We start from the raw sequence: 22,338 nt of genomic DNA, 5'->3' as shown, positions 1-22,338 counted from the left end.
CCCTCAGTGCAACCCTTGCCCCCACATCCTCCTTCACCCCTCTCACCCCACATCTCTGGGCCCCCAGCATGCACACCAGGAGGGCAGCAGCACTGGGACTTGCAGCCCCCCCAGAAGGAGTGCTAGAGTGAGGAGGAACCAGGGGAGACAGAGTCACTTCCCTGCCCGGCCCAGCCCTTTGCTGGGGATCACCCCACACCTGCAGGCTCCTGCTTTGGGGCTGGGGTGGACAGAGCCCAGGGCTGCTCAGGGCTGGTTCAAGCCCAGACACACACAGTGGGGCACTGGGGAAGGGGCTCCCTGCCCCCTCACACACCCCATGGGGAGCAGCATGGTGCAGCCTAGGTCCCGGTGCCCCACAGAAGCAGCAGCAGATTGTGACCGACCGCCCAGCCCTGGAGCTGCAGAGCAGAGCTGGGAGCAGAGCCTATAGCAAGGGAGGGTGTTAACCCCTTAGCTCCTGGGAGCTGCATGTCCAGGCTGGGCAGGGGCAGTCCCAAGGATGCAGAGCCGAGTGCGGGGTCATGCTGTCCACTCCACTTGCCAGGCCACCCTGGCTTTTATGCGCCCATGGCTCTCACCCCTCCCCTGCTTGCCCTTTCAGCAGGAAGCCAGAGCTGGTTCTCCAGCCTTCAGCTGCACAGCTGCAAGGTTCCAGCCACTGCCAGGGGATTGGGGGGGCACTGAGCTCCCACCGCATATACCACTCAAAATCGGCTCATGTGCTGTAGGCTGCCAACCCCTGCTAGAGTCTACAGGGCATCAAAGACAGTGCAACGGGTAAGAAGTGGTCAGACACTTCTAGGCTTTCTCTGTGTCCAAAAACATGTTGCTTAAACATGTAATAAAATGACCAATGTTGAGTGGGACGTCTGGTAGATCTTGTGATAAGCTGTATGTAGATCTGGACAGGAAAGAAAGAGAACAGGCTTAGCATAAATAAAGGAAGAAATGTATTTACCTTATAGTTATAATTTGTCCCAAGTCCAAATCATACTCGTTGACCTGAGCAATAAAGATTGCAGCTACTGCCTCATACAGTGCAGTCCCATCCATGTTAATGGTTGCGCCAACAGGAAGGACAAATCGTGCCACTCGTCTGTCGATCCCATTGTTTTCCAGAAGACATTTCAGGGTGATGGGCAGGGTTGCTGAGCTGCATTGCAAAGAAATTGCAATTTCACCATTGCCACTGGCGTCACCATGGCAGCTGAAGGCTGCTGGAGGAGCAGGGTTCCCAGATCTTCTCATAAAGCTGAGTGAGCCCAACTGCCCCATCCATCCACACTCAGTCTGACTCAGATTAACCAGCACTCAGAGACCATAGCCCAAGGACCCACTGGGGTGGGTCAGAGCCAGAGTCCCCCTGTGACTCATGCACGTCTGTCATTCTGCAGTATCTGCAGCTTGAGCCACAGACTTGAATCAGAAGGCTTGTGCAGTGCAGCTCTGCTGTGATACCTGGGTCCAGCAATGGAAACCCGGGTTTATAATGCAGTGTGGATGCTCAAGCACAGGCTTGGCAATACCTAGTCCATAAGCATGGGTGCCACAGACCTGGTTTGCAATGTGTAGACATACCCTGATGTCCACGTTGGACACTGCAATCACAGAGGTGCTTTTGTATGTTTCACCTGTGGGCGTTTGTCAGTGCTGGGTCCAGCTCTGAGGTGTTCTGCCACCTGGTGGAATCCTCAGCCTCAGACTCCCCATACAATGGATTTGTCCACACAGCAAACAAGCCCCATGGCAGCAGTGCAAATGTTCCTGCAAGGGGTCTGAAACCTGCCCCCCTTGCTAGGTTTCAGAACCTGGGTTCCAGCCACAGCCCAAACATCTACACTGCCATTTTCAACCCAGGAGCCCTAGGAGACGAAGTCAGTTGATCTGGACTCCGAGACTCACTTTTCCAGGTCTTTCTGCTGGTCTTCAGCCTAAAGTGCCTGAGAAAGGGATTGTCCGAAGCCAGCATGATGAATGGGAAGCTGTGAACCCCCTCCTGGTGCTGGACACCTAAACCACATCAGTCCTTTCTCTCCAAAGCAAGAGACAGATGCCCCCATCCCCATTATAGGCAATTTCCCAGTGGTTAGAGCACTCACCTGGGAGCCTCCCATGGCCCTAATTATTGGGTGTTCTCAAACGAACTCTCACAGCCCAATGGCTCACCCCAACTATGTTTTGCACAGGTTAGTCATGCTCAGAGCACAACTACTGCATCGGGCCTCACTGGAGGGACACCTTGTCTGAGAATCCCAGTGGGGTTCAGGTGCAAGCAAGGGGTCCGAGAAGCTTGTTAGCTGTCAGTGGCGTCAGAGCTGAGGTTGCGGGCATGTGCAAAGCCAACTGAAACTAAGACGCCAGTAGGATTTGGTAAACAAGCTCAGTGAGGGTATGTCTAGACTGCATCACTATCTTGGGATACCAGAAGTATCCCAAAATTGCAATGCCACATCTTTAAAAGCGCCCGCTATTTCCCAAAATAGCAGGCATGCTATTCCACGAGGGTTAAGGATTTGTCGGAATAGTGCCTTATTTTGAAATTTGGCACTGTCTACATAGCGCCATATTTCAAAATAAGCTCTTTCGACCTAAACTCAGAATAAGATACACAATTTACATAGTGGAAATTGCATAGCTTATTCCAACAGAGGGGTGCTGTATAATAAGCAGTATATAGGAAGAAAACATTTATATACAAGATAGACTTGAATAATGAAACCAGCTTCCCTCCAGCTGGAATAATGGACTATCTATGACAACAACCACCAGACCGTCTTGCCATACCTGGATGATGTTGCGAGAGCAATCAGTAGAGCTTGCAGTATTCCCTGTATGAAAGTAAAGGGGTTTTTCCTGGTAATGAGTATGAAAAGCAAAGGCAAGAGTATAAGTCCATGGATGACTAGCCCTGTCACCACTGTTATGGCATAGAGTCCCAATTTCTTTCCAATCATAGCCGGATCCTCCATCTCCAAAATCTTCCCAGCAATGAGAAACACAATACCAAATGGGAAGTACCTGTAATAAGAACAGTAAAAGTTCATCCATTTGGGATAGGCGCATAGCATATGTCATAACAGAGAAGACCATCTTGTCCCACAAGAGTGTCTCCAGATGAGGCCAAATGCTGTGTAAACAGAGAAAGGTATAAAATTCCACATTACTAATCCAACCAACTGCACAATGTTATGCCATGTGGTCAGACAGGAGACCAGATGAGGAGGCCTATAAGTCTACAGAGAATTCTTTCCCAGGTGTTTGCCTAGTGGGTCTTGTTTACTTGCTCAGAGTCTAACTGATCACCATAGTTTTTCACCTACCTCTGCAGCATAGGAATATGGGTCACTTGCAGGTTAAAAGTAGTGTAAAACGGATTTCCTGTCATTTGAAATCTTTAAATCATTATTTCAGAACTTCAGTAACTTAACCAGAGGCCTATGGCAGGAGTGGGCATGTCAGGTTCTGTGGTCTGCAAGCTGCAGCAGGTCAGCTTAAGTGATCATGATGGTCCCTTCTGAACTTAAAATCTATGAGAGATTCTCTTGAGACAAACTCACTTTCCTTTTATATTCTGAGGTATGAGAATTAATCTTTTTTTTTCTAGTTAATGTTTTTCGTATTAGGGAGAACCAGTAGCTTCAACTCTTTAGTAGAGCTTGAAGCAACATTTCTATTGTTGGAAGCTAGATTTCAATTCACACTTGGGAGCTGTGGGTTTAAAATATGATATGCCGAAGAGTCAGGACAACAGTCAAAAATGACAATGAATGAACGGCAAATGCTGCAACTTGTGCAGGCTACTTTGGAGGGTTGGAACAGTTTTGTGAGTGCTAAAAGGGGTGTTAATTAGTGGTTCAATGGCCTGGGGCATTTTTGTAAAGTTTCATAGCATTTTAAACACTACATGTCAGCAACTGCATGCTTTAGAAAGCATACATCTGCCCAATTCAATTATTTAAAACAAGTGCCGGTGCACAAGAGTCTACAAAGTTATACATATCTAAAAAACATAAAGACACAAACTCCTATATTAAAAGACCATTAAGAATACTAAGTCAAGCACTCAAAAGTTAGGGTGAGGTAATAGCAGGTAACAGGTAATACCAGAATTAAGGCTGCCCATGCAACTTCAATTGGGCCCCTTATGAACCACTCTTTGATTTAATGACTGCATACTGGTCCTCCCCGGCCCACAGAGTCTGGTTTTCTGAATTCTAGTGCAAGTGGCCAAATCAAGGTTTCATCTGAGTTTTCTAACTACAGTTAATGTGAACCAATAACATAGACCATGTCTACACTCTCATCACAGGATGTGATTGCTTTAATCTAGCTAGGTCACCAGTAGTAGGGAAGATATGGCAGCAGGTGGACTAGCTCCTTGAGTACTTGCCCAGGATTCTGAGTGGCTTTTACCACTTGCTGCAGCTCTGCTGTGACCAGCACCTAAGGATATGTCTATACTACAGAGAAGATTGAAGCTGCCACTGTCGATCTGCCAGGGTTCAAATTAGCAGGTGTAATTAAGACAGCTAATTCGAACTGAGAGGGGCGCTTTGGTAGATGAGGATAGTTCTGCTACCACAAGGAGTAAGGGAAGTTGAAGGGAGAGTGTTCTCCCTTTGACTTCCTGAAATGTGGACAGAGTCAAAAATCGAGTTAAGGTACTTTGACTTCAGCTCTGCAATTAACGCAGCTGAAGCTGCATATTTATTCAACCTTGTCCTGTAGTGTAGACATACCCTAACGGTATGTCTACACTACCCCGCTAGTTCGAACTAGCGGGGTAATGTAGGCATACCGCAATTGCAAATGAAGCCCGGGATTTGAATTTCCCGGGCTTCATTTGCATAAGCGGGGCGTCGCCATTTTTAAATCCCCGCTGGTTTGAACCCCGTGCCGCGTGGAATGAGGAAGCCTAGTTCGAACTACCTAGTTCGTGCCGCGTGTAGCCGCGTGGCACGGGGTTCGAACCAGCGGGAATTTTAAAATGGCGGCTCCCCGCTTATGCAAATGAAGCCCGGGAAATTCAAATCCCGGGCTTATGCAAATGAAGCCCGGGAAATTCAAATCCCGGGCTTCATTTGCAATTGCGGTATGCCTACATTACCCCGCTATTTCGAAATAGGAGGGTAGTGTAGACATACCCTAAGTGAGTTAGATAAACACTAGCTCTGACATGTCTACATGAACTGCCATCACAGCCCTGACTGGAATCAGAATGATTCGAAATAAGAATGATTAACTCTTGGATGTAAGAGGGGGAATAGGCACCTTTCCTGAGAAGTTTCAGATGTTTTGTTTTTATGTTGACTACAGAATAGTTTAACATCCTGAATTTAAAGTTCCTGAACTTTTCTTTTTTGTAGCAATGTAACTGAAACTGAGCTTAACTGTCAGGTACAAAAACTTCCAAATCAAGCCAATCGGAATTATTTACTCACCAAACTGCAATGGAGACAATTTTCATAACAGCCTCATTCAGACACTGGCACACGTTAACTAACGGAGTTCCACGCTCACCCATCTTCCCTAGAAGGAGACCTGCAATCAGACACAGTAACTCCCATTATTAAACATGAAAAGGACCCTCAGTCACCGATCGTCACAACATAGGAGCAAACTTCTGGTTGAGATAAACAACCATGCCCTTTCTATTATTATTATTCATAATTATTACAACAGGGCCTAGGGACCAATCAAGAACAGGGCCCCAGTGTACTAAGTGCTACACAAACACAAGGTGGAACTGATAATCCCAGGTTTGTCTTTACTGTGCAGTTAGCTGGAGCTATCTTCTCAAGTCATCTCCTCTCTAGTTAACCTTGCTCAAGAGAGAGCAGCCACATGGTAAAATACCACTCATGTTGCAGGGATCAATTGGGTCAGCAGCAGAGTGGCTGCATCTCCACTGCATTATTTGCTCTAGCATCAGAAGCTCTCAAGTGTCATTCCCCCACCACTTCTTCTGAGAACAGACTTCTGGGAGTCAGTTTAGGAGCAACACTTGAGTTACACCTTGAGCTACTGCTGCAGTGAAGACAACCCAAAGTAAACAAGTCAGACACTAGGCAGGGGGAGAAAGATACAACAAGCTATAGACACTTGTGAAATGTATTTGAACTTATTCCCCCCCCCCTCCGGTCAACTCCCCACCTTCCCTAAATTCATGTAATCCTTCCCCAATAAATCAGGCATATGAAAGACTCACATGCTGTAAGGTCAGAAGGGACCATCAGGATCATCTAGTTTAATCTCATGCACAGCACAGGCTACAGAACCTCCCCGACCCACTCCTGAGGGGGACCCCCCAATCTATGACTGAGTGACAAGTCAAAGCATGGTTTAAAGACTTCAAATTACAGAGAAGTCTATGATCTGGCCCCTTCTTTTGGACAGGGAACTGGTAGGCCTGCTTCACCACCAACAGGCAGTGACTTCTAGGGGCCAGTCGACTACCGTTCCTGCTCCTATTTGGTAATAACAAAATGACCAATTTCCTGGGGCACTGACCCACCAAAGGTCATTAATACTGCTCCCAATGCAACAGGCTAAGCTGTTCCTGTTCTTAATTGAAATGGACTACACTGCATTTTTATTATAGTACGTATAGTAGAAAGAGGGCCTGATGCAAGGCCAGAGGCCTGAATCAACATGAGCAAAAGTTATGCTGCAAGCAACAGTCAGGCCCTGTTGAAAGCAGATGCTTGCTTGCAAGCCACTGTCTGGTTCATGAACTCGGCACCAGTACTGCCAGCATTGCTAAAACACATGGAACACGTAACCATGTTCCGGTAGGCCAGTACAAGAACACCCCAATCTAACACATGATAAAGTGGTTTGACAAAAGTGATGAATAAGTGGCATTTTGTCTGAAATATCAGGAGGGAAAGCACAAAGGCAGACAGTGAATAGGAATGTTATATCTGACACGGCAGGAGGAAAGTACAAGGGGAGGTAACAGACATGTCATGAAATGCACAAAGTGATACGTAAATTGTTTATCCCAGATTGTTTGTCTCAGGCTATAAATGGTGGCATATCTCGCCTTAACCTTTCAGCCAGCCCAGGGGGAACTGAGCTGCATCCATTATCAAGGGCATATATGTCTTAGTATCCATGTAGAAAAATGCAGGACAATGTAGCACTTTAAAGACTAACAAGATGGTTTATTAGTTATTAATAAACCATCTTGTTAGTCTTTAAAGTGCTACATTGTCCTGTATTTTGCTTCAGCTACCCCAGACTAACACGGCTACATTTCTATCACTATCCATGTAGAGTCTGCCAGGTGCTGTTCCTGTGCTTTGTCGACAATATACCTGGCCTGGTGCCTTCACACCTTAATGAATCTTGTGGTCATTTGGCTGTACGATTGGATCCTGTTGTATAGGCTACCTGGCCAGAACCAGTGCAGCACACAGAGAGAACACATGCATGCAGTCAAACATCTGACACAGTACTGTATTTGCCTAAGAGCATGTGACAATGCCTAGTCTGATTATCTGATTATCTTTACTCTCAGTTTGAATAAAGACGCTAATTATCTTACCCATTACAAAGATAGCTCCCCAATTATCACCTCTAATATCATTAGTTCACAGACATTTACTTCCCCGCCCCCATCCCCCTTCTGTTCTGAAATTTGATTTGTCCTTTTCATATGTGTTCATTTTTTTGTTTAATTGTATCCTTTGGTATATATGGTTGTGACAATTTTCTTCCACTATTTGATCTGAGGAAGTGGGTCTGGCCCACGAAAGCTCATCACCTATTAAACCACCTTGTTAGTCTTTAAAGTGCTACACAGTCCTGTATTTTGTTTAGTCTGATTATGTAATGACAAACCCTACTGCAGAGTTTCTCAAGTGGACAAGCAGTGTTCCATAAGCTCCATTCAGGTGGTCTGTGGATAATTCTGTCTGAAGTGCACACCTGGGCAGTCACACGTGGGAAAATGAATGGCTGTCCAGTGGTGCAGAGGCCTGGCTTTGCTAATTAGGTGGGTAGACCCCAGACCCTCCCATGCAAAGCATCTATAGGTGGTAAGAAGAAACTGAAAGTCTAATGGTCCTGCTCTGTATGGAGATGGAGGGGCATAAGGACATTTATCCCTGGTCTACACTAGGGAATTATTTTGAAATAACCCCCCTCATTTCAAAATAAGTGGAGCATCCGTACTACCAAGCCTATTATTTTGAAATAACGGGATGGTCATTTCGAAATCTGTACTCCTGCTTTCCTCGGGAAATAACACGTATTTTGAAATAGCGGTAGTGCGGGATGCTCTGCTGCTGAAACTTCCCAGAGTCATTCGAAGTAATTACTGCCCAGTGCTTCCTGAGGCTCTAGTCGAGGTGGCACATCCACAATAATGGAGCCTGCCTCAGACTAATTTCAAGGCTCCCCGTAGTGGGGACATGCTACTTCAATTTTGTTATTTCAGGAGTTGTGGCTTGGAGAGGGCAGGAAAGTTAGTTATTTCCCTTTCTCCCTTTTCCCATGAACCCAGCCAGCTGCTCTAGCATGGGGGAGGGGGCACACTGGGCTTAATTAGCTTGTGTACCAGTTAGGTTCTTTTGTACTTGAAGAATCAAAGAAAGCAACTACTCAACTAAGCCCCAATTCCAATGCATGTTCAGATCCCATGGCCAGCCCCGCTTGGTTGCAGAAGGCATCGCTCAATATCTGAAGACAAGAGAAACACATAGTGAGCAAAAGCGACAAGGAGTCCTGTGGCACCTTACAGACTAACAGATGTATTGGAGCAGAAGCTTTCGTGGGCAAAGACCCACTTCGTCAGATGCATCTGTTAGTCTATAAGGTGCCACGGGATTCCTTGTCTGCAGATCCAGACTAACACGGCTGCCCCTCTGATACTTGACATAGTGAGCAAATGCTGCTGGTCATGAGGCCAATAGAGTCCAAGATGGATATCTGCTTGAATTTTGAAGGTATGACTGTATGGAGGGCCTACCTCTGTGTCCAGTCTGCCATCTCCTTCCAGAGGTCCAGTCACCATATGACAGTCATTCCAACACTGAACAGACCTTTCCTCCTGCCGGTCCCTCTCTGCTACCTCCCTTCTCTATCCCTCATGACAATTCCACCCTCCTTCCCCTCACCCAGCTTCACAGCTTTGTCTACTTCTCCTTCCTTCATCCCATTTGCAGTCCCTAGGCCACATCCTGTCAGTTATTCCCCTTTATTATAAGCAAATATACCATTTCCTCTATCTTCCCTGGTCCATGAGCTCACCTAGATCAGAGAATCATAAGGTTGGAAGAGAGCTGAGGAGGCCATCAAGTCCAACCCCTTGCCCAAAGCAGGGCCAATCCCAACTAAATCATCCCAGCCAGGATTTTGTCAAGCAGGGACTTAAAAACTCTAGGGATGGAGATTCCACCACCACCCCAGGAAACCCTTCCAAGTGCTTCCCCACCCTCCCAATAAAATAATTTTTCCTAATCCAGTCTAGACCTCCCCCCACAGCAACTTGAGACCATTGTGTCTTGTTCTGTCATCTGTTACTACTGAAATCAGCTTTTCTCCATCCTCTTTGGAACTCTCTTTTAGGTAGTTAAAGGCTGCTAACAAATCCCCCCTCGCTCTTTTCTTCTGTATGCTAAATAAGCCCAAATCCCTCAGCCTCTCCTCGTAAATCATGTGCTCCAGACCGCTAATCATTTTTGTTACTCTTTGCTGGACTCCAGTGAATCCACATACTTCCTGTAATGTGTGTTTGTGTCTAGAACTGGACACAATACTCCAGATGTGGCCTCACCCAGTGCTGAATAAAGGGGAATAATCACTTCCCTCGATCTGCTGGCAGTGCTCCTACTAATGCACCCCAATATGCTGTTTGTTCTTGGCTACAAGGGCGCACTGTTGACTCATCTCCAGCTTCTCATCCACTGTAACCCCCAGGCCCTTTTCTGCAGAACTGCTACTTAGCCAGTCGGTCCCCAGCCTGTCACAGTATTTAGGATTCTTCCGTTCCTCATGTAGGACTCTGAACTTGTCTTTGTTGAACCTCATCAGATTTCTTTTGGCCCAATCCTCCAATTTGTTTAGGTCACTCTGGACTCTATCCCTAATCTCCAGCATATCTACCTCTCCCCCTAGTTTAGTGTCATCCGCGAACATGCTGATGGTGCAATCCATCCCCTCAGCCAGTTCATCAATAAAAACGTTGAACAAAACCGGCCCCAGAACCAACCCTTGGGGCACTCCGCTTGATACCAACCACCAGTCAGACACTGAGCCTGACGATCTAGCCAGCTTTCTCTCCACCTTACAGCCTATTTATCCAATCCATACTTCCTTAACTTGCTGGCAAGAATACTGTGGGAAACCATTTCAAAAGCTTCACTAAAGTCAAAGTATATCACATCCACCACCTTCCTCATATTCACAGAGCCAGCTACCTTGTCATAGAAGGCAATCAGGTTGGTCAGGCATGAATTTGCCTTTGGTGAATCCATGTTGACTATTCCTGATCTCTTTCCTCTCTTCCAAGTGCTTCAGAATGGATTTCTTGAGGATCCCTTCTATGATTTTTCTGGGGACGGAGGTGAGGCTGACTGGTCTGTAGTTTCCCAGATTTTACCTCTTCCTTTTTTAAAAAGGCACTACATTTGCCTTTTTCCAATCATCTGGGAGCTCCTCTGATAGCCACGAGTTTTAAAAGATAATGGCTCTACAATCACATCAGCCTACTCCCTCAGCACACTTGGATGCATTAGATCTGGCCCCATGGATTCGTGTATGTCCAGCTTTTCTAAATAGTTCTTGATCTGTTCTTTGCCCACTGAGGACTGCCCACCTCCTCCCGATACTGTGCTACCCAGTGCAGTAGTCTGGGAACTGAGCTTGTCTGTGAAAACAGAAGCAAAAAAAGCATGGAGTACTTCAGCTTTTCTCACATCATCTGTCACTAGGGCTGTGTCCAGACTCCATGCCTCCGTCGACGGAGGCATGTAGATTAGCCAGATCGGAAGAGGGAAATGAAGCCGCGATTAAAATAATCGCGGCTTCATTTAAATTTAAATGGCTGCCCCGATCTGCCGATCAGCTGTTTGTCGGCAGATCGGGAGAGTCTGGACGCGATGCCCCGACAAAGAAGCCTTTCTTCATCGACACAGATAAGCCTGGTTTCACGAGGCTTACCTGTGTCGATGAAGAAAGGCTTCTTTGTCGGGGCATCACGTCCAGACTCTCCCGATCTGCCGACAAACAGCTGATCGGCAGATCGGGGCAGCCATTTAAATTTAAATGAAGCCGCGATTATTTTAATCGCGGCTTCATTTCCCTCTTCCGATCTGGCTAATCTACATGCCTCCGTCGACGGAGGCATGGAGTCTGGACACAGCCTAGGTTACCTCCCTCATCCAGTAAGGGTCCCACATCTTCCCTGATCACCCTCTTATTGCTAACATGCCTGTAGAAACCTTTATGGTTATTTTCACATCCCTTGTTAGCTGCAATTCCATGGCGTTCCTGATTACATCCCTGAATGCTTGAGCAACATGGCTACTCCCCCGCTTCATTAGCATAAAAATGGCTGCCACTTTTTTCGGCACGCAGCTTTGCCGGAAAAAAGCGCCTGTCTAGACGCTGATCTTGCGGAAAATAAAGCCTTTTCCGAAAGATCCCTTATCCCTTATTTCATAGAGGGATAAGGGATCTTTCGGAAAAGGCTTTATTTTCCGCAAGATCAGCGTCTAGACTGGTGCTTTTTTCCGACAAAGCTCTGTGCCGAAAAAAGTGGCAGCCATTTTTATGCTAATGAAGCGGGGGAGATTTAAATCCCCGCTTCATTAGCAATTGCGATACGTCTAATTTACATCCCTTTTACGAAAAAGGGATGTAGTCTAGACGAAGCCCATATGTACACTCTTCCCTAGTCATCTGTCCAAGTTTCTTGTGAGCTTCCTTTTTGTGTTTAAGCTCACCAAGGATTTCACTGTTAAGTCAAACTGGTCGCCTACCATATTTGCTTTTCTTACGCACATTGGGAGGGTGTGTTCTTGCACTTTCAATAAGGCTTCTTTAAAATACTGCCAGCTCTCCTGGACTTCTTTCCCCCTCATGTTAGCATCCCAGGGGATCCTGCCCAGCAGTTCTCTGAGGCAGTCTGAAGTCCAGGGTCTGTTGTCTTATCTTTCTTTTCTGCTGTCCTTTCTTTCTTTGGTCAGGATCCTGAACTCAACTATCTCATGCTCACTGCTTCCCAGGTTGCCTCCCACATCAACGTCCCCTACCAATTCTTCCATGTTTGTGAGAGCAGGTCAAGCAATGCACGGCCCCTGACTGGTTCTTTCAGCACCTGTACCAGGAATTTGTCCTCAACATTCTCCAAATCTTCCCGGATTGTCTGTGCACTGCTGTACTGGTCTCCCAACAGATGTCACCATGAGGTCTTGGGTGGCTATTAGGAAAAACTAGCAGGGTGGTGAAACACTGGAATGGGTGACTTAGGGAGGTGGTGGAATCTCCATTCATAGAGGTTTTTAAGTCCCAGCTTGACAAACCTGGGATGATTTAGTTGGGATTGGTCCTGCTTTGGGCAGGGGGCTGGACTTAATGACCTCCTGAGGTTTCTTCCAACCCTAGGGCTATGTCTACACTCGCGACTTCTTGCGCGAGTAATATGCAAATGAGGCTAAGCGTGGAATATCGCTGAGTCTCATTTGCATACCTAATGAGCCACCATTTTTTTCAGAAGAGGCTCTTGCGCAAGAAGGAGCATCTACACTGCCCCTTCTTGCGCAAGAAAAACCCTCTTGCGCAATGCTGTTCTTCCTGTCAAGAAATAGGTGTAACGGCATTGAGCAAGAGGGTTTTTCTTGCGCAAGAAGGGGCAGTGTAGACACTCCTTCTTGCGCAAGAGCCTCTTCTGAAAAAAATGGTGGCTCATTAGGTATGCAAATGAGGCTCAGCGATATTCCACGCTTAGCCTCATTTGCATATTACTCGCGCAAGAAGCCACGAGTGTAGACATAGCCTAGGATTCTATGACTCAAGTCCCCTATAAGAACCAGGGCCAATAATATATGGAGATATATCTAATCTCATAGAGCTGGAAGAGACCTTGAAAGGTCAGGTCAAGTCCAGTACAGTCCCCTGTCTTCAGAGCAGGACCAAGTACCATCCTTGACAGATTTGCCCCAGATCCATAAATGGCCCCTTTAAGGATTGAACTCACAAGCCTGAGTTTAGCAGGCCAATGCACAAACCACTGAGCTCTCCCTCCCCCACTGAGCTGGAAGCTTCTGTTAGTTATCTCAAGAAAGCCTCATCTACCTCATCCACACCCACCATAATATCACCCTTGTTGCTCCCACCTCTAAACATAACCCACAGACTCTCAACAGGATTTTCTACTGGTCACTGCCACCTTCTCTTCTCCTGTCTTCCCCTTCGGTCTCTTTGAAACACCACAGGTCTTCAGTCAACTTCCTCTCTGATCACATCACTTCTGTCTCTTTAAATCTCTGAACTGGACTTCTGTCCCTTGCTACATCTTTGTGCTCCACTTACATCTCGGATCTCAGGTCCTCCTAGTCTGTCCTCTCTGTACTGCTCCACTGATCTGCTTTTCACCTGCAGCTTCATCTTCGACCACAGTGCGTGCAACAACATCCAATGTCCTGCTATCATTAACCCATCTTACCTTCTTCACCTCTCGCACTTAAAATCCAGAATCTTTTCTTCCTTGTTCATTTATAATATAAACCACAATCTGCCTTCCAGCATTTGCTGTCATGTGATGGCCTAGCTCTGTTAAGTTACAAACACAGAATAAAATCACTTCCTGCGCTGAAAAGTTTACAAAGGCCTGTGAGAATTCCCAGAATTCCCATTAGTAGTCTGTAATGATTTTTGATAACTTTGTTTACTCATGATGAATAGTTTCCAAATGTAGCCTGTTCACCCTTTTTTAATGAGTTTTCATCAAATGAAAAGTTTGGCTGGTTTTTTGGAGTCCCAAAAATATTACAAAATTATTTTTAAAACTCAATAAAGAGCCTGTTATAAATCATTATCACCCATATGAATAGATTTGCTTGTAAATTCTCACACAATGCATATTGCACCAGGAATACATGGACAGGAAACACTTCCTTGTTAAGTATAAATAAAGTATGAATCAATGCACCCTTGATTATGGAGCTGCCAGGACGCCTCCATAATTAAATACCTCCCATGGTCAGAATGCATCATGAAATCTGACTCTGTATTTGGCAATTACCTATTGTAGCAGAGAAGATAACAATCCCCAAGACATTCATTTCATTGCTGGTTCCTGGCAGGGTCCGGTAGGTCATTTGAGGAGACGGGGTAATCTCAAGTAGTACAGCCCTTTGAATTTCAGGATTCTCATCGTCAGGTACAAAGTAAATGAAGCTGAGAGAATTCCCTGGCGTCTTCGGAAAGCCTGAAGATTTTACCACTGGGACGAGAACTGTTCGATACTGCAACAAAAATAAAAGAAGCTAATGGATAATAGCCTACTAGCATTAGACTTGCTCATGCTTGTGAAGGAGGGGGGCTATCCCTCCTCCTCCTCCTCTCTGTCTGGACGGCTGTGTCTGCCTATTTGCCGTTCGCTGGTACACGGTCTCAACAGCTTCCACCACTAATCTGGCGACCCTATTCCGCCACCGCAACGCACGGTTTACGTGGTCCACCCTCGCTCGGGGCTGTCCACAAAATAAACAGTTGGGTGGTAGGGGGGGCCCGAACCCACCCTTTCTCACAGGCCCCAGCCCAGGTCACAGAGCCGGCCCAAGGTATGGGCCAACTGGGCTACTGCCTGGGGCTCCCCATTGTAGGGGGCGCCACACGGGGCTGCCGAGCCGGGCAGGGACGGCATCACACATGCTCCGTGCTCCCGGGGTGGTGCCACACATGCGCCAGGCACCCGGGGGCGGGGCCATGCATATGCTGCAGGCCTGGGGGCGGAGCTGCACATGCGTCACACTCGTGGGGGCGGTGCCGTGCTCCCGGGGCTCAGGGCACATGAATGGCTCGGGCCGGCCCTGCCAGGTTCTGCTACGGTCCTGTCCGATTGATGGGGCTTCCAGCCGTAACTCGCCAGCCCGCAGGCCACCTTCAGGGAAGCCCCATCCTGGGCTACTTCCTACCCCCGCTGCCTTTAGTTCGGGACAGGAGTCTCCTTCTCTCCCCTCCGTGGTCCCTTTGAATATGGCGCCCGCCCACACTGACGCCCCACTGCTCGACATCCGTGACGCATGCTCCCTGGGGCTCCATCCCCCTGCCCCGTGCATCATGCCCCAAACGTCTTCCCTGCTGTGGTGCTCGTTGCCGTTCAGCTGAGCAGGTGGCTCAAATGGCCATTTCACTTCCGCGCTCCCCGAGCAGCACGGGGACTGGTGCAGTTCTAGTGCGGGGCATGTCGGCACCGCCACCGCAGTGCGACTCCACCCCGTCACAACGCTCCACTACCATTGATTGAATGGTGCCAGTTCAAGCCCAGAGCCTGCAAGGGGGAAGCTTGAGAAGTTCTGTTTTGCATGAAGGAGGATGATACAGATTAGTTGAACTACCACAGAAAATAAAAGAGATTAGCTGTGACCTAAGCAAAAAAACAAATGGAGGAAGCATTTTTGTTCCCTTCAGATCATAGCCCCAGCACCCATGTGTTGTGTATAGGATGCTCTCAAAGGTACATGCATGAAAGGCAGGAAGACCATGTGTCCCATTTTGGCCAGGAAATTCCCTGTTTTAAGCCCTGTCTTGGGTGTCCCAAAGTTTCTTGCAGAACTGGGAATTTGCTCATTCCAACTGATCATCAGTCCACAAAAGTGTATCCACTGTTGCGCTGAAAAAAAAAAGAAGTAGGTAGGGTGTGCCCCATAGTGGAGCATGGAGGAATGTTCTGCGGGGGGGGTAAGTAGCAATGCCAGCCTCACCCAGGGGGGCTCTGACAAGCAGTGACACCAGGTAGCAGGGTTGGCAGGGCCCTAAAGCCAGCTCCATGGAGGGGAGGTTGGAAGAGCTTGGACCAGCTCTGTGAGGGGGTGGGTGGAAGCTTAGAGGAGTGATTCGGGCTGTGTCGACACTTCTCCTGAGCTAGGAGAGTTGGCCTTGCTTTCCAGTCACCAGTTTTGCATTTCCTGTGTTTCCCAGTATTTCTCTGCCTCTTGCATTTCAGTCTCGTTTCCTTTCCTCGGTCAGTGCCCGTATGATCTTTTCCTCTGACTTTGTCAGACTATTTTTTGCTCTATTCCACTCTGCGAGAGAGATGGGCTATTTTCCCTCTTGCTTCCTCTTTAGGTCTCAAGTTCCATGTTCCAATCACACTGGGCTCTCCCCACCTTCACCCTCTCTTTTACCTCATCCCTGCAGAATCCCACTCTCCCCTCCCCACTTTCTGCCTCCCTAGGAAAATCCTGTATATACAAACCACAGATGCACAGATGCAGGGGGGTTCCTTTCTCTGTTGGCTCTTATTGGCCCCTGTGGCTGGCAGCCAGCAGAGTGGGTGGCTGCTGCTTGGGTCTGGTTGGATTTGCTGCGGGCTTCCAGGCATCAGTGTTGGGGAGCATGCCGGGGGCTAAGGATGGAAACTGTGGAAGAAGACGAGGGGTGCACAGGGCTCCTGAGAGAGGGGGAATCAGCCCCAGCCTTCCCCAGTCCAGCCAGAATTGGCCCCATGGGGGGACTATGAGAGACCGGGGGGGGTGCATTCATACCCTTCTCACCCTCCCAACCCCCACTCCCTGCGTATGGGCCTGGAATTGGCTAGTGAATATGAATATGCATAACTCAAAGATGTTTTAGACAAAATACCTCATGGAACCTAATCATTTCAACGATACAATCTGCTGAATGTGTATAACCCAATTTGTGTGTGTATCATTCTTGTATGTGAAGTTAGAAATATGAAGTGTGGATCTGTTTATAACTCTAAGGGTGTGTCTAGACTACACTCCTCTGTCATCAGAGGCATGTAGATTAGACACATAGGCAAAGGCAAATGAAGCCGCGATTTAAATGATCGCGGCTTCATTTACATTTACATGGCTGCCGCGCTGAGCCGACAAACAGCTGTTTGTCGGCTCAGCGCACTAGTCTGGACGCTCCCCTGCCGACATCAAAGCCCTTTGTCGGCAGCCCCGTTATTCCTCGTGGGATGAGGTTTACTGGGGCTGCCGACAGAGGGCTTTGATGTCGGCAGGGGAGCGTCCAGACTAGCACACTGAGCAGACAAACAGCTGATCAGCTGTTTGTCAGCTCAGCGCGGCAGCCATGTAAATTTAAATGAAGCCGCGATCATTTAAATCGCGGCTTCATTTGCCTTTGCCTATGTGTCTAATCTACATGCCTCTGTCGTCAGAGGCATGTAGTCTAGACACACCCTAAATGTGCTAATGAGGGCCATCACTGATGCCCCAGAAACCTAATGGGTCACTGATCAACTCAACAACCAGTAAATGGACTTCTTTGTCCTATGAGCTCAGGCTGTGGTTGGTCCCAGAAAGACATGTGTCCATGCCACCTGGGGCTGGAATCCATCTTGGACCTCGTATTTTCCATGGGGATGGGAGATGCAAAACTAAGGATTCCCATCCTGTGGGAAAGTCTATTTAAGCAATGGGAAGCAATTAGCCCTTTGTCTTCAGCCGGCCTTTGAAACTGCCTGGCCGTCCCTAAGAGGATACAAAAGAACTTTGAGGAAGCTGTAGACCCAAGTCAGAGTAAAAGAGCAACTCTGATTTGAAACTTTACCTGAAATAAGAAAAGCTGTTTAGGATACCAATTTGCATGCAACATGCTTCTTAGTGGATTAAAACTAGCTAAGCATATTTTTATTCATTTTAATTTAGTAACTTACTTTGATCTGTTTTCACTTGCAACTGCTTAAATTCTCCTTTTGTACTTAATAAAACACTTGTTTATTATCAGGCCAAGTGTAAATAATTGTTACCAGAGGGGCAGGGGGGAGAAAGCAACTGTGCGTATCTCTCTTTCATTGTTAGAGCTAACATTATGCGCTTTCTCTGTGTATAACTTTACAAAAAGGTAAGTGATTTATTTGGGGGTTTGGGTCCCATTTGATGGTCGGTTTCCTGGGTGCTGAGCCCTTAAAGCTTGGACTCTATTGGAGATGGACAGTTCAATGTCTGTTTCTCTGTAGGGGGGTGGTTACTCTAAATCGGAGTCTTGTCTGGGGGAAACCAGAGGTTCTGGCACAGTGGGAAAGAATGGTGGGGAGCCCCAGAGAACAGAAAAGTGGGTATCAGTTGCATGATCAGGACACCAGGGAAAATCCTATGGGGCTTCTGTGATCACACTCCATCACAAGTAGAGGAGCCTTTTTATTTTTAACTCCACAGGAGTATGGGGAGTTAAAAATGAAAAAGCTGAGTCTGGGGAGGACGAGACATCACCAGTGAGGAAACCCCCACTTGCCAACTGTGCAGCCTCCCGGCCAGGAGGGCTCTGAATATGGCCAGGGCATCTGTGTTGCCCCAGCAGACAGCCACTTTGAAGTTTTCAAACCTGCATGCCCCACAAGCCTGAATCCACCCCTGTGAAGAGGCCAGATACTGAGTGTGAGTAAGGAAATGGGAAGGCTTCTTCCTGGTCAGGTTCCTGCAGTGAAAGGTGCTAATCACTGATATTGAGAAAGCCACCAAGCCCCCTGGGCTGCCCATGTGACACTCCCTGCTCTCTGAGGCTGGTTCTTTGCTCTCAGGAGCCTAGAGGTGATGGAGGAAGTCAGGGTCAAGAAAACTCACCTGCTGGAATGAAGCCTCAATCAGGTTAGAAGGAAACATATTTCTGCAAGAGATGAATGAGATGGGAATGAAACAGCCACATGAGCTTGAAATTATAGATAATTGTAGAAACACGGAGTTAGAAAGGACTGCAAGAGCCATTGAGTCTAACCCCCTGCAACTGTAGAGCTTCTTTTCAGGATTAACAGTCACCACATTAAGACAAGTAAAGTACATTATGGCTCATGTCGTTTAGTTCTATTGAGTCTACTGCCCTCCTTCGAAGGTTCTATCAGGAACAGAAACAGGATTGAAAAATCAAGTGACAACACAGCTACTCAGCCCAAATGCAAAAGCGAACCCCAAGATGCAAAAACAAAGTTCCTACAGCTAATATATTTCTGAGAATCCATTTGTCACAGAATTTACCAGGTGTCTTACCTGGCTATTGAGCCTAATCCTGCCGTCTTTACTTAGGGAAAACTCCAGGTAACATGGATGGGAGATTTACGGGGTAAGGGTGGCAGAATTTGGCCCACAGATGTGCTCAACAATGCAAATTCAGCAGGGAGAAGGCAGCAGTGATATGAGGTAAATGAAACATCTCAAAAAATTGTCTGACTACAACATCCGTATCATCACATCCACCTTCATCTCTCTACAACGAAGAGGACAGCCATTAGGCTGTGTCTAGACTACATGCCTCTGTCGGCAGAGACCTCCGTCGGGGGAGGAGCTCCTGCTGGAGCATGGGAGCAGCCGCTCTTGCTGCCAGAGCTCCAGCCACCGCACCAGCCGGAATGACAGCTGCAACCCCTGTGCTGACAGTAGCCGCCATGCCAACTACGGCCCGCCACCGCACTAGACCCTACGCTGTACACCGTAGCAGTATTCGTCCACACAGGTGGGGACTACGCCAGCCAGGAGAGTGGGGCAGGAAGCAGCCCTGGCAGACTCGGCGTGTTTTGGGGGGAACTCCCCACCGAGCCAGTGGTGGGAACCGCCAACCACTGATAGGGCCTGAGCTGGGGCCCAGTGGAGAGGGAGGGTCCTGGCCTCCCTACCCCACCACACCCTTACGCCCCTCAACAAGGGGCATTAGAGACTCAGCTGCTGGACCAGACTGACCCCCAGACTGGGGGGGAACTAGAGACACGGCTATGGGGCCTGCAACCCCGTGACCGCCATATTGACACACCCCCCCCCCCAGAGGGCGCAGGGCGGGCGACCCCGTGACAGGCCGATATCCCATTCTTGTTCCTGCCTGACCCCTTCCTCATGCTAGGACCTTAACTCGCAGTCTCCTCGCTGCTACTCCCACAGCTGCAGGAGTTGTGTTCCTCAAAACCTTGCGTTCATCAAATCCTTTCGCTCCCTTGGCAGAGGGGACCACTTCCGCCTCCTTCTCCAGCCAGATTTGCATGAGGCCTGATCTGGTAGGGATGTTCAGACTCCATGCAGATCAGGCTCTGTACTTGACTTGCAAGGCTAAACACCATTCTCTCCCCAGTTCATGGCTTTTTCTGGGGCTTGGGCAGAAGACAGGCATCCAGATGCCTAGAGAGAGGAAGCAGCATGTACACCTCAGAGTCTAAAATGTAGGTATTGAGGAAACTTTGACAGCAGAAAGTTAGGTGCATTTAGGTAACTACAGGGTTAGGCAATGCCAGGGAGGAAGTTCCATGGACCTCCATAGTTTAGATGCTTAACTCTGGGATTGGCTTCTTGCCAATTTAGACACAGCCAAAGTGTGTCAGAGATACCACTTTTTCTTTGTGTTTTAATCTACTCTTCTCAGTTGCTCTGTAACATCTAGCAACTAAGTATGCTTTATCAAATATATCTTTTTGTTTTGTTAATAAAATCACTCCTTTTAAGGTGATGATTTAATTCTTGTGTCCTGAAAAGTAACTGGAAGTCTGTGTGTGTACCTGCCTAGACTGAAGGGTCAGTTATTAGGTTACGTCTACATAGCAACATTATTTCGAAATAACTTAGTCTGCATCTACACAGCAAGCAGTTATTTCAAAATAATGTTGAAATACTGTCAAGCTGGAGGACTTCTTCCTCTGACTTTCCTTACTCCGAAAATAATGAAGCTACGTCTAGACTGGCAGGATTTTGCGCAAATACTTTTAACGGAAAAGTTTTTCCGTTAAAAGTATTTGCTCAAGAGAGCGTCTATACTGGCATGTGCCTTTGCGCAAAAGCATCCATGCTAGTGTAGACGCTCTCTTGTGCAAGAAAGCTCAGATGGCCATTTTAGCCATTTGGCTTTCTTGCGCAAGAAATTAACTTGGCTGTCTACACTGGCTCTCTTGCGCAAGAATACTTGCGCAAGAGGGCTTATCCCTGAGCGGGAGCATTGGAATATTTGCGCAAGAACCACTGATTTTATACAGTACAAAATCAGTGTTCTTGCGCAAATACTCGTGGCCAGTGTAGACAGGCGGCAAGATTTTGCGCAAAAGTGACCGCTTTTGCGCAAAATCTTGGCAGTCTAGATGCACCCTGAGGGTCACCAAAGTCAGAGGAAGAGTGCTTTGTTTCAAAATAAGTGCTGTGTAGAGGCTCCCAATTTCAAAATAAGCTATTTTGAAAGAAGCTAAGCAAGTGATGTAACTCAATTTGCATAGCTTATTTCAAGTTAAGTCCTGCTGTATAGACGCACCTTTAGAGACTGTGTCTCCTGTGAATTCTTTTTCTTTTTTTTCCCCAGACCTCTTGTAATAAAAGAGCTTGGGATACCCCTTGGGAAGAAGTTCAAGTGTTTCTTCCTGGTTTTCAGGGTTTTAACCCTTGATGGTGGCAACCTGTCTCCCCGGCCCAAGGAATCTGTGACCTTCGGGAGTCTCTGTAAGCAGAAGCCGATAGAGGCAAGGTATTTTTAAGGTCTTTGGCACTCAGAGTGCTAGAGTGAGGAGCAGCCCTGACAGCTGTGAAGAATAAAACAGGGCCCGTATTTATAAAATAGAATTACTCTTGAAGCTGCTACAAAGTACCTGATTAAATCCAGTAAGGCATCTGCAGAACTTAACACCACTTTGTTCACAGTATATTCCTCCTTTTGGGCAGCAGCACCTGGGTGAATGCTGATTACAAGCACAATCCCAACAGTCACAGCCATGAATGTCGTCCAAAGGTAATACGTGATTGTGATCAACCCCATTTTCCCACAAGCCTTGGAGTCCATGGTGGCCAAGCCAGACATCAGGCTGAAAGAAAAGAGAAAACACTCAGCAAACTCTCCCTGAACCGCACAAGACACGTCTCTGGCAGACCCACCCCATCACCAGCTCCACACAGAAGAGCCCATGCTAGCCCGGAGATCGGCAAGGTACTTGCCACCCACCAAACTCCTGAGTTCCAATACATTTAGGCTCATTGAGCACAGCCATCCGCTCAGTGCTCAGGGCTGGACGTGGAATAAACAGAGTGTTAGCTTCCACTATGACAGCAATGGAGAACAATCCTGAAAGTAGCATTTTGCCAGCCCATCACATCAATCACTGAGTCTCCCACCTGGAATTCCATGTCCAGCTCTGGTCATGGCATTAGAAATGGGCAACAAAAATGGCTAGAGGAGAGG

At 47.5% G+C, this 22,338-nt stretch overlaps 1 protein-coding gene across 2 annotated transcripts in view; it reads right to left on the bottom strand.

Moving 5' to 3' along the window:
* The window catches only part of LOC102445895 (excitatory amino acid transporter 5-like), a 65,163-nt gene that overhangs the window by 30,461 nt on the left and 12,364 nt on the right, over positions 1 to 22,338 (bottom strand). For both annotated transcript variants that reach the window (XM_006122442.4, XM_075903343.1), the window contains exons 2-7: positions 21,752 to 21,964; positions 18,771 to 18,813; positions 14,255 to 14,477; positions 5,445 to 5,544; positions 2,788 to 3,021; positions 962 to 1,156 (exon numbers count right to left, since the gene is read on the bottom strand). In XM_006122442.4, coding sequence (XP_006122504.2) covers positions 962 to 1,156; positions 2,788 to 3,021; positions 5,445 to 5,544; positions 14,255 to 14,477; positions 18,771 to 18,813; positions 21,752 to 21,964 — 1,008 coding nt within the window. The remainder of the gene's footprint in view (positions 1 to 961; positions 1,157 to 2,787; positions 3,022 to 5,444; positions 5,545 to 14,254; positions 14,478 to 18,770; positions 18,814 to 21,751; positions 21,965 to 22,338) is intronic.

This window comes from Pelodiscus sinensis, chromosome 19 (genome assembly GCF_049634645.1).
Source record: "Pelodiscus sinensis isolate JC-2024 chromosome 19, ASM4963464v1, whole genome shotgun sequence".
NCBI lineage: Eukaryota > Metazoa > Chordata > Testudines > Trionychidae > Pelodiscus > Pelodiscus sinensis.
Note: the sequence above shows the minus strand (reverse complement) of the source record. Positions and strands in the feature narration are given on the sequence as shown.